General features: G+C 47.7%; 1 protein-coding gene across 4 annotated transcripts in view; it reads right to left on the bottom strand.

Moving 5' to 3' along the window:
• The window catches only part of abraxas1 (abraxas 1, BRCA1 A complex subunit), a 28,932-nt gene that overhangs the window by 1,169 nt on the left and 9,214 nt on the right, over positions 1–18,549 (bottom strand). For 2 of the 4 annotated variants that reach the window (XM_086096696.1, XM_086096697.1), the window contains 7 exons: positions 3,653–3,769; positions 2,469–2,559; positions 1,863–1,899; positions 1,527–1,790; positions 1,348–1,458; positions 1,205–1,289; positions 604–715 (listed from right to left, as the gene is read on the bottom strand). In XM_086096696.1, the coding sequence (XP_085952822.1) occupies positions 604–715; positions 1,205–1,289; positions 1,348–1,458; positions 1,527–1,790; positions 1,863–1,899; positions 2,469–2,559; positions 3,653–3,757 (805 nt within the window). In that variant the 5' untranslated portion in view covers positions 3,758–3,769. Of the gene's footprint in view, positions 1–603; positions 716–1,204; positions 1,459–1,526; positions 1,791–1,862; positions 1,900–2,468; positions 2,560–3,652; positions 3,770–18,549 lie in introns of those variants that run through there. The other 2 variants (XM_086096694.1, XM_086096695.1) reach the window with 1 other exon arrangement.

Genomic DNA, 18,549 nt, shown 5'->3' with positions numbered 1-18,549 from the left:
TTCATTGTTTTGTGTGCAAAAAGTATAGTTTAGTAACACAACCAAGACATTTAGAAAACAACCATCAAAAAAATCAAAAATTTCAAGGGTTGTATTATCATTATTGGCTAAAATGATAAAATGTGATTTCAAGTACTTTTGGGGTTGTTTTTTTAAAGCAATTTCATTTTTATTTGATTGTGTTAACAAAAATGTCTTGATTTGCAGCCATTGTGTTCGTTTTCATTAACTAAAATAGCCTTGCTAAGAGTTGAGGGCAAAATGCTTGCCACATCCAACATGGTGGCCACGCTTCCGAGTGTGAAACGGATGCTGCGTTTGAGGTATTTGATCATCTTTTTGGCTAATGGCCGATTTCGCATTGCACTTGCACGAGGGTTGTCTTTTGCTTGGACCGTTTTCATCCGGACTGCCTGACGGCGCGTAAGCGGCTCACCGTGTCCTCAATTGGAGCGGCACACCTTTTTGTGCCACTCTGAATAAGCTGACGACATTTCAACAAGGCTCCGCGTTTTCCACGTGGTCGGCGCGAAGCAGTGCACACTCGTTAACAAATTTACCCGAATGCATCCATACGCTTGTTTTTTGTCGTTTTGAATGTACCTTTGCTGGCTAACGCCGACTTGCTGTCACGGAGCTTCTTCCTGAGGGTACAAACGTCGGCGAGCGTATTCTGCACGGCGCACTCGCTGTCCACCACGGCGCCACACGCCATCTGTTTGGTCCAGGGTGCGACAGGAAGGGGGAGGGGCAAGGAGGTGATTGACAGACAGCGACTGCGTTGGGAAGTCTTCCTCATTCGCTATTTCGGCTTTTTTTCCTCTCGACTGAAATATTCGCTAAATACGCTTAAATCCACTGAAATACTTTTTTTGTAACCTTTATTTCACCTGGTACAAATATTTGAGAACAAATTCTCATTTACAAACATGGCCTGGACAGAAGTTACATACATTTTAAAGTTACAAACTGCCCTCTAAATAATTTCCCCCTCATTTTTCTGAATATTTTTTTAATGAAAATTAAAACAAATTAATAACAAAGCTCACCCAAAACAGTCAGAAAAACAGGAGTTTTTTTCTGTTTTCAAGTGAATGCGATACGCTTCTGTAAATGACTGCTTTGGATAAAAATAAAAATAAACTCCTTGATTTGTCAGTGTAGCACTAGAGAGCGCCATCGCGCGGGAGGACCCCGAGCTCACCTGCAGCTCGTCTTGCAGCGACTCGTTCATGGCGTTGACGCCGTCCACGTCCGCCAACTGGCCGCTGGCGTCCAACAACTTGGAACTTGGAAAGGAAACAAATTCACAAGCTCCGCCCACATCTGCCCACGCGAGCGCGTTACCTGTGCTGGCCGACGGCGCGCCGGTAGCCCGGGGCCGAGCACAGCGGGGACGCCGTCCAGTAGGCCTGATGGTCCAGCGACGCCAAGTTGGTGACCACCACGGGGACCTGCCTTCACACCGTGGCGATGATGACATCACGTCAGAATGACATCATCGCACCACACTGTGACATCATCACCTGCTGCTGGAGAGGAAGGCGGCGTATTCGGCGCGGTGCGTGGAGCCCGCCTCAGTCAGCGCGGCGGGCGTGAGCAGCAGGAGGACGGCGTGAGGCACGCGCAGCGCCACCTTCAGGTTCTCGTGCACCGCCTTCTCACGCATGCTCATTCGCTGCTCCGAGTTCCTGCGCTGGCGGTACCAGCCAATCACGCGCTCCGGACGGTTGGCCCCCAAGAGCCTGCGGACCGCCGCCACGTCCACTTGTCCCGCCGCGTCGTACCAGCTGCGCACATACAGACGCACAAATATGCACACGTACGTTTTGTCTGGCCTCCGTCAGGTGATGCGGACTCACGTGTTGAGTTTGTGGCAACAAACGTGTTTGTGGATGCCTGCAACACATCAGATGGGTTCAGAGGTCACAGCAGGAGAATGTGGACATTTTGTTTTTGACGTCAAAATACAGCGAAACACCATATAGCCAATGCGAAGCCATCCAAATTTGGAATTGCTTGCAATGAGTGTAATACCACTTTGAGCCACATCATGCCAGTGCAGCACTGAGCTCTACCGGAAGCAATGCAGCGTCATTAAAATTAGGCTCTGTGCGTAGCCCTCAGTGGCATAGCCTAACATCTACAGTATGCTCATGTTACACATTGTATGTTTTTTTTATGTTTGGTTTATTGAACATATAAACATAGAAAAATATAGAAACAAGAAAGAAAAGAGTTTGCATGTTCAAAAGGGAGTAGGAAGAAGTTAAAAACGTATCTCGTCCTACCCCTTATGTTTTGACTTATTTCAATAGATACAGTAATAGCTTAATATATTTCAATGAAAGAAAATGTATAAACCTGTTTGTGACATGTACGCAATGTTAGCATTAGCTCAGAGAATTTCAATAGCTAAAGTGTTCTATTTGGGTTGATTTTTTCCCGCGTTTTATGGGTGTGGTTACTGCAAGTTTGTCGGAGGTGAACGTGGTCCTCTTGCGCGTCGCTGATGGTCACGTGCTCCTCCACGTGGTTCTCGCCCAAGAGCAAACCTTCCTGATCAACACAGCGACACACGTGCGTGAAGTTAGCCCCCACCCCACGCAAAATTGGATGGAAATAGTCTCTTTCGTTTGTGCCATCAAAAGTTGTGTTTGTGCTATTACTGTTTTGCAGTCACTATAAAAGATGTTTTTAGGTCATCCAGAGTTCACCCAGCCCGCCATCTATTGAGAAACGGACCCAAAATGGGTCCATTTGTTTGTGCTGTTAACATTTTGGTTTGTGCCGTGACAGTTTTATAGATATGGCACATTGAGTTTCGTCTGATGACGTCACCACCGCAGCATTAGCGGTGACGTCATCCGGCTGTCTTCGTTTGCTTTGGATGCGGTCTACCGAGAAAGTTCGTCCCATGGTACCACGGCTCAGTGAATCGCTTGTTAGTTTCACGTAATAACTTGGAATTAACTATAGTTTTGCATGTTTCTGCGTACTCTTCAAGATCCTGAAATGCCACCAGTTGCAGGACGAACTTCAGGTAACCACCAGAACATTAGTGGTGACGTCATCTGACGAAACGAAATGTGTCATATCTATAAAACGAACATTTTAACTGCAGCACAAACGTAGCACAAACAAATGGACCCATTTCGGGTCGTTTTTCAATAGATGGGTGGCTGGCTGAACTGTGGATGACCTAAAAAAATCATTTACAATTACTGCAAAACAGTAATAGCACGAACGAAACTTTTGATGTCACGAACCAGCACAAACGAAAGAGACTATTTCCATCAAATTTTGCGTGGGGTGGAAGCCAACTTCACGCACGTGACAAAGCTCAGCACGACATGCACACGCACGCGCGCGCACACTACGTCAACAAAATATCTCTTCACTCTCACACACACGTCAATTTTGTTGAGGACACAATATTAGTCAAGGTTATTTTGGCAAACGTACAATGGTGTGTGACAAACTTTTCTTTTCATGGCACGTGCCTTTTATGTCTTAAGCGCCAAATTCGAATGATGCGAACGAGCTACTATGATGCTAACCGGCTAAACATTGACGCTAACGCGGCAAAAAGAAAAACACTCCGCGAGCTGCGCCGACCACAAGCCGACAAAATCGTCGGGCGTTTCCTCACCACGTCCGAGTCTTTGTTGATGTGCTGAAACATCAAAGAAGTCAGAACGATTCCAGAGATCCGAACAGTGTGCTCCGCCATCTTGTTTGTGTGCGTTGGGATCATTCGAGAGCGTCACTGTACCGCACAAAGAAACGCAGTCAACGCTGCCCTCATTCCTGCGCAAAGATACTCTGATGTTTATTTACGTTTTTATTGATTGATTGATTTGAATTTTTTTAGATATTATGTCAAACGGGAGTAAAAATAAAAATAAACCTCTGTATGTAAAAATAGCTAATTTGTCTAGTAATAGCGTAATCACACACGGCCTTTTGACCAACTTTATTGATACAGCACGTTAACAACAACCGCCGAAGCAGCAGTGCTCTCCACGTCACATCCAACATAAAAACTTGAAAGACAAAACTCATCATTTCTAATACTACAATTTTAATAACAAAAACACCAGAAAAGAAATACATACATACACAAATATTTTTAAAATTATGCAAAAAGAGGTCACAATGAGATTTGGCATACAGGAGACATCCAGATTTTAAAAAATAAATAAAAGATGAAAACAAAAAACAACACAACAATCACTACAATGAAAATAATTTAAAAATAGAAATACTCAAAATAATCAGAACTAAAAAGAAATGTAGATGTAAAAATAGTTAATTTCCCAAATAATTAGTTATTACACACGGTGCAAAAAAAAAAAATCATCCACCCATTGTTTAAAAATAATTGTCATAATAAAATAACTAACAATTTAACTATCACATTTTAGGAATATAACAGCAAAATAGATGTAACGTGCATTATGTAAATACAACGGAGTTCTCATTTTCTTTGGAACTAATAGTTACAATTTGTGTGCGCGTGTTTGAGCATTTTTGGTTCAGCAGGTGGCGCCACAACACCACGCATGGGTCACATGACATGGACTCGTCGAAACATGACAAGTCAAATGATTTTGTGGCGGCCTTCAATATACATAACAGAATAAGCTTGTAGTCAGTTCAGCAGTGCTCATCAATAGTCATAATATGGTAATAACGTGCTTACTACATAGTAATAAGACATGTGATGTTAGCAATTAGCACGTTACATCAGTGAAGGCTCTAAATTGTTTAGGTGGGTGTGTTTGTTGCGTTTCTGTATGCTCCTGGGCATTGGCTGCAGCGACCAGTCACTGTTGTGCCTTAACAGTTCCCGGCGACCAATCGGTTGTTTGTCTAGTTGTTCCTTGTAATTGATATCCAGAAATGAATGTTGTGTTTGTCATCGTCATGATTTTCATCATGCTGGTCTTCCGAGCACGGCGGCGTGCTGTGATGTCACGGCACAGGAAACATCAACTTTGGCGTCTTTTCATTTTCACAGCGCGAGCCCCCTTCCGACATGGCTCAGCCCCCCCCAACCCCCCCCCCCCCAACGCCCCACAGGCCTTCCTGATGGATGAAGTTTTAATGCTGCTCAAAGGATTCATTCATTCATTCAATGGTTGCTTTCACATGCGTTCCGCATTTGCATAATGGGCACAGCCCCGCCCCCCTCCCTCACCCCTTCTCGCAGGTGAGGCACCGCCACTCCATGAGGTGAATCAAGTGGTCCAATCGGACACTAACAAGACGTCGGCCATCTTAATTGATTGCTGATCACTTGAAATGTCGCGGCAGGAAGTAGCGGCGGCGGCGGCGGCGGCGGCGGCGGTGTGGACGCTTCATTCATTCTCACGGCAGATTCATCATTAGCCGTTGGAGGAGGGAAGGGCGGGCGGGTGGTAATGGGGGAGGGGTGCGTCCTTTATCCCTGCCAGCATGTTTTCATCAGCGGCAGCCCGGGTGAATTATTCAGATTTGTGCAAATGACGACTTTTCATTTTCCGCCGGCGCGAGTGGAAATTGAACGTGACCCCCGCGACCCGCGGCTATACGGCTGCCGGCGCGTAAGGTCGGCAAGACGGCGCGGCGTCGCCGAGACGGTTAACCCGCTTTGTTAACCCGGTCCCGACCCGCGCTTCGCCTTTTATGAACACGCTTTAAATATTCTTGACAGAACAAAAGCAATCGTGTTGCCACAGCGGCGCCGGGTCGCGGGTCGCCGCCCGACACAGCCCGCACTTACGGACAGGAAGGAGAAGACAACAAGACAAAAGAGGCCGCGCATTGGCCGCGCCGCGACTGATGGACGGAACCGTCGTTACCGCGTCACCAAACACGGACGATGAGGCGAACACAAGCGACATTTGTTAGCGTGTCGTAACACTTGTTACACGTCGTAACATAATAGTTAGCGTGTCGTAAGCGTGTTACGTAACGAGTTGTGTGTATTACGCATCAACGTATTATAACAGCGATGCACGTGTCATGGTGTCCGAACGGCTTAACACGTGTCGGTGTGTGCCATCAGCAGAAGAAACTGCTTCACCTGGTCTGGAACGGAATACGGCCCCCCCTCGCTATCGTCCTAATGAATAAATGAATGAATACGGCGGCAATACGTGTTTGCGTGAGCCGTGTGATATGCAAGTTGTGTATGTGTAGCAACATATATCAGTAACAGTGTAACGTTTGTCACTGTGTGATAACAGCGTCATCATGTCTAGTTTTTGTGTGCGTGTGGTTTTCAGGCCGTTATAACCATGTAACAAAGGCGTAGTAACAGTATAATACATTTGTAGTAACAACATAACAATGCGTGATTAGGCTTCATTAGCGTTGTTTACATGTGATGATGTCATCGCTCCTCATGGCGGCCGCGATTGGCTCCTTGCCGAGCGCCACGTCGGAGGCCGGGTCAAGTGCCTGAAATCAGCTCAAACGTGTCGCCGAGCTGATGGATGAGTGGCGGCGCAAACAGGAAGCAAAGCGGCGCAAACAGGAAGTGAGACGAGGTGCCTCATATTAAAAAGGGAGGGGTCAGCGGGCGGCGGCAAAGACGCTCCCCTGGCCCGCGGGGAGACGCTTTCACGGACGCTTCCTTCCGCCGACGTCAAGTGGACAAAGTGGCGGAGGAAATTGGAGCGCCTTGTAGATCGCATCTTGCCGTCCGTCCGTCCGTCCGTCCGGGCCGCCGACATCAAACGCCGGCACGTGACATCCGTCCACTCTCGCGTGACATTTGACATTGATTCGCCGACACGCACACACATTCTCATATGTGAACACACACCTACGCACAAAGGAAGAAACAAACACAAACAGTCAAATGGACACACAAACACGTGTGCCGACACACAAACCAACACACATGCAAAAAAAACAAGTATGAACGCAAAGACACACACGCACAATTACCGAAGGAAACAAAAGCGCACACTTGGAAACACGAACGCACACACTTGACTGTTAGCATCGAGAGCTGTCAAAATAAATACATTCATCGACAAGTAATTGACAAGTATTTTAATAATCGAGGACATTTTTTTAATAAAAAAAAGTCCAAATCCTCTGATTTCTGCATATCAACAACAGTTTATTGATATTTGTAGTCCTCGATGAAAGAAAACTATGAATTATCTTCTGTGTTTCATCAAAATAAGACATTTGCAAACATCTCTTTTCTCTTTTTTTTTTTTTAATCGCTGCACGAACACAAAGTACGAAATGACCACCAATGATTGCTTAATGAACAGTAATCAAAGGGAAAAGATGCTTTTTACTTTATTGCTAAATTATATTGAATCCGATTAATCGGTTGAATAATTGATAGATGAATGGAATATTGGATAGCGACAGCGCTATTAGAATCCTTTTGAGGCTGTTGCCGTGTTGAAGTTGTGCAGTTGTGCGTCCGTGGCGGCATCAAGGCGGCTCTTTTGTTGCTGTGTAGTTGCGCTCGTGTGTGTCTCCCAGCATGTTCGTGTTGTTGTGTCGTTTTTGTTTTGTTGCGTTGACGTGTAGTTGATTTGTTTTTGTGTTGTTGTCTGTTGTGTGTTTGCCAGCATGTTCAAGTTTGTTGTGTCGTTTTTGTTTTGTTGATGTGCAGTTGTGCTCTTGTGTCTCCAGCATGTTAGCGTATTGTGTCGTTTTGCTTTTGTTGTTATGTCGTTGTTTTCTTTTGTTTTTGTGTAATTGTGCTGTTGTGTGTCTGCTGACTTGCCATTGTCGTTGTGTTGTTAATGTGCACTTGTGCGCATTTGGTGCTGTTGTGTGTCTATTTGACAAATCGGTATAGTTGTGTATTTGTTATTGTGTTGTTGACGTGTCATGGTGCGTTGTTGTCTGGCGGCATGTGTGTGTCGTTTTTGCACTTGTGTGTCTGCGGGGGTGTCAGTGTAGTTGTGAGTTGTGAGCAGCATGTAATTGAATTTGATGCAGCCTGGAACATTTCATTTTACCCCCCCCCCCCTTTTAACCCCCCCCCCCCACCCCATCACTGTGAGTGTGTGCGTGAGCGTGTGTGCGTCCAGATCCCTTCATGACATATTTATTATTTATTCTTACTTCTATTTGACACTTTGTGAGCTCGCCCATCTTGTGTGTGTGCGTCACGAATGATGTGTTACTAATTTGTGCGCGTGTGTTGGGGGCGGGGCTTAGCGCGGCGAATTAAGAGCGCGGATCAGCGCAAATGGTGCTTTTAATTTGGAGGGCCGATCGATGAGGAGACTTGAGCGTTCAATGAAGCTTCTGATGAGGTCTTAAGCCGCCCGGGCCCCCGGGGGCCCGCGGGGGGGCCGGAGGGCGGGGCGGGGCCGCGCCGTCCGCGGGCCGTAATGAAGTGCAGCTATGCGGCGACATGCGGCGGCGGGAAAATAGATTGAAGATGACGAGCTCTTCAAAGTCATTCGTTTGCCCCCCCACCCAAGCGTGGCCCCCCACCCCTCGGCCGCCCCACCTGCCGCGGATTTACGGCGGCGTTCCGAAGCGAGATGCAATTTTTATGACCTTATTGCTTTTCTAGCACGCTAATCGCTTAGCGTCTGCCGGCAGACATGTTGCCCCCCGAGACCGCCGCCGGGTCATCCCATCATTGCCCCCCACCCGCCCACGCACACCGCCACAATAAAAGCGTCGTGTGTGTCCGCTTTCTAATCGATGGCTAACGCGCTAACGCTTCCTTCCGTGGGGACGCCGGCATTGCGAATTGATTGATGGATGATTGATTGATTGATTGACGGATTGCTGTCAAACGTAGCTGCGTTAGCCACACTAGTGTTAGCCGTGCTATCGATCATCAGGCCTACTCGCGTGATGGCTAATCAATGGCTAATTGAATCACCTGGTCGCCAGGACAACCGGGAACGGGTTTTATTTTTTATCAGTAAGGTCGGCAAAGGTGAAAGTTCAGCTGATGTACAGCGCAGTCACACAAATGCTAACAGAATATTAGCAAAATGGCAACGATGTTTATGTAGAACCTTTTTTCACAAATTTTCAGCGCAACTTTTGACCTCTGTCGTATTTTGGCATAAGGCTAACACAATATTAGAAATGTGTTAGCATAACACCAATACAACATGAGCACTTTTAGCACAATGCTATCACAATATTTGCAAATCGATAGCGCAATGCTAATGCAACATAATATTAGCGCAATGCTGTAGCATTAACATTACATTAGCTCAATGCTAACACAGAGCAAGTTGTTAGCACAACAATAATGCACCATTAGCACCATGTTAGCACACGGCAAGCGCTGCAGACTGCATGGTCGATTTGGTCGCCAGGACAACCAAGGAGGGGGCGGAGCTACTTGTCGCACATTTTTAAGGCTGCCAAAGGTGAAAGTTCAGCTGATGTACGGCACGGTCACATGGATGCTAACAGAATATCAGCAAAATGGCAACGATGCTTATGTAGTACCTTGTTAGCACAACGCTAAGACATTATTCACAAACTGTTAGCACAATGCTAATCCAATATTCATACGATGACTAACACAAAAATGTCAAACACACGATTAGTGCATCACTACTACAACATTAGCACTGTTAGCACAATGCTACCACAATATTAGAAAATCAATAGCACAATGCTATTGCAACATTAGCACTATGTTAGCACAAAGCTAAAACAGTTTCCACAATTTTTTTGCACAACGCTTGACCTCAGTAGTATTTTAGCACAAGGCCATCACAATATTTGCAAATGGATAGCACAACACTAATGCACCATTAGCATCATGTTAGCACACGCCAAGCGCTGCAGAGTGGATGCGGTCGCCAGGACGACCAAGGAGGGGGCGGAGCTACTTGTCGCACATTTTTAAGGTCGCCAACGGTGAAAGTTCGACTCGGGTCACGTGAGCGGCCGGCCAATGGCGAGCGTCGACCTCCAAGCTTCCCAGAAGCTAACGGCTAATGAGATTAGAGCGCTAACCAAGCAGGCAAATGTTATTAAATCACGCTAAGTGCTTCTTAATTGATTGATGGCCGCTAACGAGCGCCGCGCCGCCGCTTGGCCATGACATCATCTCGCATTCCCGCTTGCCTTTCCCACAATGCACCACCACTGACTGTGATGTGACCACGCCACCCACACACGCACACACACCATGGGACCATCTGATTGACATAATGCCTTTCCCGAACCCTTTCAATAACCCCAACCATGAAAGATGATTGCCTAAATCCATTCCTTCCCCGAACCTCAACCACAACCCAATTCAAACCTAAACTCTAAAACCAAGTCTTGACCCTCAAAAAGGGGTCCAAACTTGTGGGGTCCAGCAAAAATGGCCCCACATGGACGGGTGGGCCCCACAACTCTGTGAAGCCCCACCGTGTAACAAAAACACACACACACACACACTTAATAGACCCTGAATATATGCTAATGTGCTAACATTAAAATGTCAATAAAAACATTTGAATATTATAATGTTTTTATTTGCAAGTTAACAGCTTGCGTGCGTTTACGTTCGCTCTCATCAATTTCGACGTGTCGTTGCGTGCGCGTGCATTCGTGTAAGCGTGTGTTTGTGTGTACAGTCTGTCCGTGGAGGTATGCGCGTGCGTGCGCGTTATCGTTCGTGTACTGCGCGTACGTTTTGTGCGTGTTTAGGATTTGCATGCGTGCGAGCGTGCGTGTTGTTTTTTGGCACGTCCGCGCTGTTCTCGCCGCGTTCCGATTCCTCCATCTGGACTCGGACAGATTGTTAACGTGCACTTTCACCATAAAACTACAAATAAGCCAACCAGGAGTGCACTGTTGTGTGTGTGCGCGCGCGTGTTTGCGGACACGTGCGCATCACGCCATGAGGCCTGTTGAGACGCGCATGACTGGCGGCGGCGGCGGCGGCCAGCGCGGGTGCGAGTGCGTGTGTGGGCGGCGAGTGCGTGTGTTCCGTGTTGACTCTGCTCGGCTTCTTCGCGCCAAGCCTGACGTCAGACGCGCCAAAGACACAAAAGACATTTATTTGACCGGCAGGGAACGCGCGCGCGCGCGTGTGTGGGAGACGCTGTTTAAAAAGAACACAAAGACAAACTCAAATAAACTATCCACGGCTGGCTCGCAGTCGGGAGGTTCTGGGTTTGATTCTCAGCTATGGCGTTTTTCTCTCACGTTGCAAAAAATGTCTCGTCGTGGTCTTCGTCGTCTTCATCATCGTCACCACATTATTGAGCAGTAGAAGTCAGACATGCCGTTTATTAGCCTCTGTTGCTAACACGTTTGTGATTTTGTTAGCATGTTCGTATGTACGTACATTTGTGGTCGTAAGTGCCACAAACACAGGAAGTGCTTTACGTTGGAGACACGTTGTGTCTTTCTGTGCGTGTCCGTCCGTGTATGTGCGTCACCATGACAACGCACGAGTCCTTTTAAGAACGTGGTGTGATGGGGTCAAAGGTGACGAGGTGGTCATCAGGCTCCATTTTGCTTAATGGCGAGGAGCAGAGTAGAGTGGGCGTGGCCTGAGGTTAACATCCTCCTCGTGGAAATGTTTCATCTTTAATAGGTCGATTAACGCTAACGACGACTCGGAGCGGCGCGCCTCCGCCGAGAGCTGATGGTCGTCTGTGACGGTGGTCCGTGATTGGTCGTCCCGCCGCGTCCATTTCAACCTTGACGGGGCGGCGCGAAGGTGCTAATGAACAAGCTAATGAACAAGCGGAACGTTAATGAAGACGGACGGTGCCTTAATGCAACTACGGCGCTACGCTTAAAAGCTAATTCGTCTTCTGCTTCATCTGCTCACTAAAAGCAAACGGCGCGCCACACTCGACCTCTCGTGGTGGAGGCTTGCGTGCTCGAGCCAAATGGGGCCATCCAGCAAATCGTTAAAGCAATGCTAGCATAATGCTAACGTAGAGTACAATTCTAAAAACAGAATGCATGCATTATTTTAGCACAGCACTGGTACGATACGTCCACTGTTGCCAACATTTTAGCAAAACATTAGCACAAGGGTAGCATAATGCTAACATAATATTAGGACAATACTGGCACTGTTACTAAGATATTAGCAACATTAGAACTATGTTAGCACAATGTCAGCATAGAATTAGCACAAGGCTACATGTTAGCATACTAAGATGGCCCATATTAGCGTGCTGATGATGAGGCATGTGCAGTGACGGTCAGTCTCCACGGCAATGGCGCTGTCCTGGCCGCTAGCGGTTTGCCGCTAGCTGCGGTGCTAATGTAGTCCTAATGTGATGTAAATGTATGGAATAGTTTGAAGATATCCTGAATGTGTTGCGTTGAACCACGACAACAAAATATGGATTCGAATGTGTTTACATTCACCTGGAAGGCTTTCATGTCTCAACTGCGACTTCCCGCCTTCCTGGAATGTAGAATTCTATTATGCTAGCTCCAAAGCGGAGCGGTGTGTTTGGCGAGGCGGCGCGCGCACCCCGCCTCGCAATTTGCGGATGATGCGCTTGGCGCTGCGTTACAAGCCAATCAGTAGCTTGTGCTTGAACTGTTTCCATCTGGAGCTACTGCTCCCTAATGTGCTCATGCTATGTTAGCATTGCGCTAACATTAGGCTGACTTGACAATTTCGCACTTACGTCACAAGTCAAAATGGCGGTCAACTCGATGTAACATGCAACAATCTAACATTATGCCCTAACATGATGTTAGCATTTTGCGAACAATATGCCAGTATTTGTATTAGCCTAGTGCTAACATGTTTGATTTAGGACGGCAATATCGTGTATCAGCGGTGGCAGAAAATGTAGAAAATCGAATGTTTGTGCTTGACAAAACGGTTTCATGTTGTGCTCATAATAATAATGAAAAGAAGAAGACGACAGCAGCTGGAGAGCAGCTTAATAGGACACGTCCATCATTGTCAGCGTGGAGATGTGAAGATGTCGACATGGAGACCTGGCGTGAGTGGAGGGGGCCGCCGCCGCCGCCGCCGCCGCCGCCGCCGCTGCGGCGTGGGGGAGATAACGCCGCTCACGTCGCAAACGCCTTGAGCGCTTCCTGTTTTTTGGCAGCAGCTGTTTGTCGTCCTCGTTTGTATGCTCGCTAACGAGCCTGCTGCCGCTCTGCCCCCCGCCCGGCCCCGCCCCTTTTATCGCCCGCAATCTGCACGCCGCCGCCGAGGCCCAAAGTTATCGCAATCCAGAAAGTGTCATGGCCGACAATCTGCTGCCATTAAGATGCTCGTTAATGGCCCCTTTTCACAATTGTGTGTTTAATGTACACGCACGCGCACACGCACACACAATCAGACACGCACACACTCACGTGCTCGCTACGCTCATGTATAAGATAAGAAAATGTTGCTGAGGTCATCAATCAGTCGTGTCGTCGTGTCGTCGCACAAAGACGAACACACGTTGATTGACAGCCCTTTGTCCGGTGACCCCGCCCCTCCCGCAATATCCCCCTCCCAGAGCAATAAAAATGGCCGCCGTCCGTCAGTGTCATTTGTTATCTCGCTCGGGTGCTAATTAGCCACAACAACAAGTGCATTGTGGGCTAACGGCGGGACACGCCCCCGCTAAACGCCTGCGCAGCGCTGATAAACTTGTTTGTGCGTTGCCACAGCAACAGCGCAGCAACAGGCAAACACACAAACACAACGTACCAGTCGCAAAACACGCGTGCACAAAATCATGTGTTTAATCTGGACGTGTGTGTTGCTTATAGTGTGTACGTCGTGTTTAGTGTCTATTCAAGGTACAAGTTTGACTTGTCTACCATGTTTGCAGGGTTTGGGTTTATTGCGTGTGTGCGTGTGTGCGTGTGTGCGTGTGTGTGCCGGTTTGCGTTAATGGTTTCGTGCTTCGTGTGTCAACCAATTGTCGTCAGCCATGTCAGTAAACCTTGAACATGTTGTTAGCGTGTTAGCGTGTTAGCCTGCGGGGATCTCCGCTCATCTCGCGCCTGAATCTCGGCGTTGCACCACCAAGCTTCTTCCCCCTCGATGGTCTCATTAACCCCAAGCATTTCTTGACACAAGAAAATAAAAAAATGGAATGTAGTAATAACACGGTAATAACAGTAATAACTTCGTGATAACATGTTTAAAAACACAATAAATGCTAATGACCCAAATTTATGAAAATATGTTTACTCATAAATGATTCATGTCTGCATGTATGGACTTGTGTGTAGCTTGTGTGTAGCTTGTGTGTAGCTTGTGTGTAGCTTGTGTGTAGCTTGTGTGTAGCTTGTGTGCCAATGTACATACGTACATGAAATATGCACGTACAGTATGTTTATGCCACGTATGTCGTGGCGCATTTTGCAGCACGTCTGCCACTAGGGGGCGCGTGTTCCAGGCGTGTTGTCGGCGCTCATGCTAATCCACATTTTGATTTATGCGCCGTTGTGGAGATGAAGGCAACATTTAATTTCATTTTCATCCTCGCTCGCTCGCTCGCCCGCCTTCTCGCACACGCACATACACGCACGCGCGCGCGCGCACACACACGCCGCCGCCGCCGCGCAGGAATTCATTACTTCCTGCACAATCTGCGCCAAGCCCATTTCAATATAACATTTGTCTCCTTCACAGCACGACGTAACACGCGCGCGCGTCGCATGCAGACGCACGCACACGCGCGCGCACACGCATTCACTCCTGGACGCAACGACTTCCTTTTTTTCTTGATACGCGCTTTTTTTACGTCCTTCTTTTTGTATTAACATTCACTGAGCCAGCCAGAAACTTATTGATGACTTATTAATGATTAACAACTTATTGATGAGAGCACCCGCAATTGGAAATCAACCTTTGTTGAGCGCAGCAACTTATTTGACGTCAGAAAATAAGAGTCAAAATTCGAGCAAGTCCGAGTCGTAAAAGAATCCTTTTGTCTGTTGTCACAAAATGTACTTGGTGTGAAATCTGCGCCTGCTCCTGTAAAGTTGGTTTGTCAGCAGCGGCGATCGTTGTCCATCAACGTTCTCGGGTCCATTTGACCCGGGCTACGTTCAATGTTCCAAAAGCATCGCGAGAAACATTTGGATTGTGTCAAGTCAACCATTTGACTTGCCCGTCGACTTTTCCGCCCTTCAAATGGTTCCGTTCGATCTGCCATCTTTCCAATTCCAAAAGAATCCAAGAAAGGTCGTTCGTCGCTTATTATGACCCGTTTGCTAACAGCCTTAACGCGATGTTATTATGCTAATGCTATGTTAGCAATACGCCAATGTTTTGCTCGCATTGTGCTTTATTATTGTGACAATATTGCACCAGCAGTGTTATATTGTTCTGTTAGCATGATGCTAATGTTATGTTTGATTTTCATTGCACATGTCGAAATGGAATTCATATAGTCTGTTTTGTGAACATTTGTTGGGTCACTTTGACCCGTATGGAATAGGATTAGGGCCAGTGAAGAGAAAAAAAAAAAGGTTGGCAGGATTCTGACTACCAAAAACGTGTAAGTACGTTTTTTTAATACTTTGTCCTTCACATCCCAAAACGTCGTTATATGTTATAAGCGTTGATGCAGCTTCTGAACTGAAGAGGTTAAAGCAATGGTAGTTATTACAAAAAAACGGCCAGCAGGTGGCAGCAGAGTATAAGAGATCAGCCAGGGCCTTGTTGCTCTTTTTGAGTGTTTTCAACAGATTTGTGAATACTGACGACACTTAGCTATATTCGAATGCTATTCGCTGCAAAACGGAAACAGATAGAAGAGACTCGAACCTTTCTTTTGGTAGGTTCCATGTTTTCATAACAATAGAACACAATATTCTGTGGGCCTTATCCAAATCCAGTCAAGGAGCGAAGGGGGTTGCTTCAGGCTGCCAGTGTATGAGTTTGTGAGAAATCTGAGAATAAAGTGAGAATCCTCTTTTTGTCCCTCTTCACTGACCCTGATCCTGTTCCGGAGACCCGGGATGTGTTGACTGCTCCAAAAGCATCCCGAGAAACGTTTCCGTAGACGCATCGTTTGCTATTTGACGGCTTCTTAATTTCTTGCTCTTGAACGTGAACATTGTGTCCAACGTTGCCACAAATGTCAACACTTTCATTTGTGTGGTCAGCTGCTTTTTGTGCTGTCACCTGATCTCCAGGAATCCCTTGGGCTCCCGGCCAGCGGTGACAGTGCGGGTGTATGCGTGCGTGCGTGCGTGCGTGCGTGCGTGCGTGCGTGCGTGCGTGCGTGCGTGCGTGGATCCTAATGACTTTGCAAGGTCGCTCATTAACTTTCTGTGAGCACAAGCGTTAACTTTATTATTGACTACACAGAATACACAACACGCAACCTCTGACATGCACACTCCATCCATCCACACACGCGCGCGCGCGCAAGCACAATCACGCACACACTCAGCAGAATTCTCACACATACTAAACACGACTAATACGACTAAGAGAGTTTGATATTGTAATATTGTTTTGTTAGCATTATGCTAATGTTACGTTTGAAGTGTGTGTGTGTGTGGGGGGGGGGGGGGGTTTGGCAATGACATCATCACGTTGCTGAGTGACTTTAGCATCAAGCTCACGACAATCCCGTGGCTACATGCTACATGCTACATGGACGTCGACGTGGATCGCAGGTGTGTGTGATGTCATGTGATGAAGAAGCAATCAGCTGTCTTGATGTGTGAGGTTCAACGCCGCGGCGTCTTGGCGCTAATGGCCGCCGAGCCGGGCCGAGGCCGCTTCTCGCCGCTTCCCGTCACGCCAATGAACACCGACACCGTGTCGGACAGGTCGGCCCCATCGGGCTGGCGTCCGCCGGGAGCCCCGCTCCACTAGCACTATCGCACATGACGGCCGCACGCGCCACACACACACACACACACACACACACACACACACACACACACACACACACACACCTCTAACCTACGCGCTCACTTGAAGGTCACACGCGCTCAAAGTTTGTTTTGCAGACCAAAGTGGCAACGTGAGCGCCGTTAGCAGCTCGGCGGCTAATGAGGCACTCTGGCAGCCATCAGGAGAACAAGGAGTCCCGCCTCCATCACTTTGGGGGCTAACGACCCCCCCGGCGGCTCCATGACATCATAAACACGAGACCTCCTGGCCGAGCCTTGTTGCTAAACGTCCTTTAACGGCCGCTAATCACGGCGCGCGTCCTCCGCCGATCGCCGCCGTCCTTCCGGACATTAGCCGCCGATCGCATGGGGGGGGGGGGGGAGCGGGGGGGGGGGGGGGGGGCGTCCGTCTCACTCACGAGTCCCCTGGGGGCTTCAAGGGATTCTTGGACAAGCCCCCCCACCCCACCCCATTTCAGGCTTGAGGGGGAGGGGCCCCCCCGTCACTCACACTCACTTTTGTCAAGGGCGCCGCGGCAACCTCAAGTGTGTGCGTGAGTACTTTTCATAGTTCATGAAAACTCATCAAAATGGCTAAAACACGTTTTTGTGTTTCTGTTTTACACTCAACGATCACTCCATAGATTCAAAAGTACTAAAAGTCACAGTAAAGCTAATAAAACAAAATTAAAAACAAAGTCCTCACCCTAATTTAAAACCCCAATTTGAAACCCTGATCGTCATTTGAAACGCAAACCCTCGTTTAAAACCTTACTTTGAAACTCTAGCTATTGTTTTTATGGTTTCAAGGTCGTTAAGGTTTCAAATTTTCCCCAAAAATAAAACAAAAACTTGCTCTCCAAACAAAATCAAGTGAAATTTAAAAACAAAAGTCAAAATGAACCATAATGTTAAATCTCAAAGCATGACGGCCATTTTGTTGACGATTGACAGGAAACAGGAAAATTGACAAATTTAGCATTTGGCGCAAAGTGGTTTTCGTCCGTCCATGTAATCGTCAATCCATCAATAAATTTGGCAATCCATCAATGACGAACGTCCCGAAAGTAAAAACCCTGCCACAGTTTGGCTCTAGCCCCCGGTGCTAACTAGCTAGCTAGCGCCCTCGCAGGTAAACAAGCACCATGGGTGCTAGCTAGCTAGCTAGCTACCTTTCTCCCTGGCGGGTAAAAAAGCACCATAGGAGCCAGCTCGGGAGCTAACTAACTAGCACCTGAGGCTAAAGCCAAACTGTGGCGTTTACTTTCGGGACCTGGAGTGGTCACCTCTGCGGACGTCCCCTTTTGTTGACGCTTGGGCTTGAGTATTTCCCGGTTGTCAATGGCGGAAGTGTGTCCCGACTGTTGACGGACGCTCAAAATGCATTGACGTGTATGCGTGTGCGCATGTCCGGACAGTCAGATTGGAACCCGACAAGCTGCTCGACCAACTAAGTTCCAGCCGCCTCACTAACACACACGTGCACAAACGGCGCACACATGCAGAAATACACACAAACACACACACGGTTGGCTAATTGTGTCGGTTAGCTGCGCACAAAATGCCTTCCCTCGTCTTTGATGCTAATAACAACAAGCGTTGTTATGCAAGCGTTTGATGATTTCACGCCTCATGGCCACCGGCGGGGGGGCGAGCGAGCCCAGCGGGGGTCGCGACCTCCCACATCCAGTGTTGAACGCTGAGAAAGTTGCCGCATGTCACATGACGCTCAGCACATGAACCGCGTTAGCCGCACAT

Source organism: Leptonotus elevatus, chromosome 15, assembly GCF_054856555.1.
Source record: "Leptonotus elevatus isolate MCC_2025b chromosome 15, RoL_Lele_1.0, whole genome shotgun sequence".
NCBI classification, from domain to species: Eukaryota; Metazoa; Chordata; class Actinopteri; order Syngnathiformes; family Syngnathidae; genus Leptonotus; species Leptonotus elevatus.
Note: the sequence above shows the minus strand (reverse complement) of the source record. Positions and strands in the feature narration are given on the sequence as shown.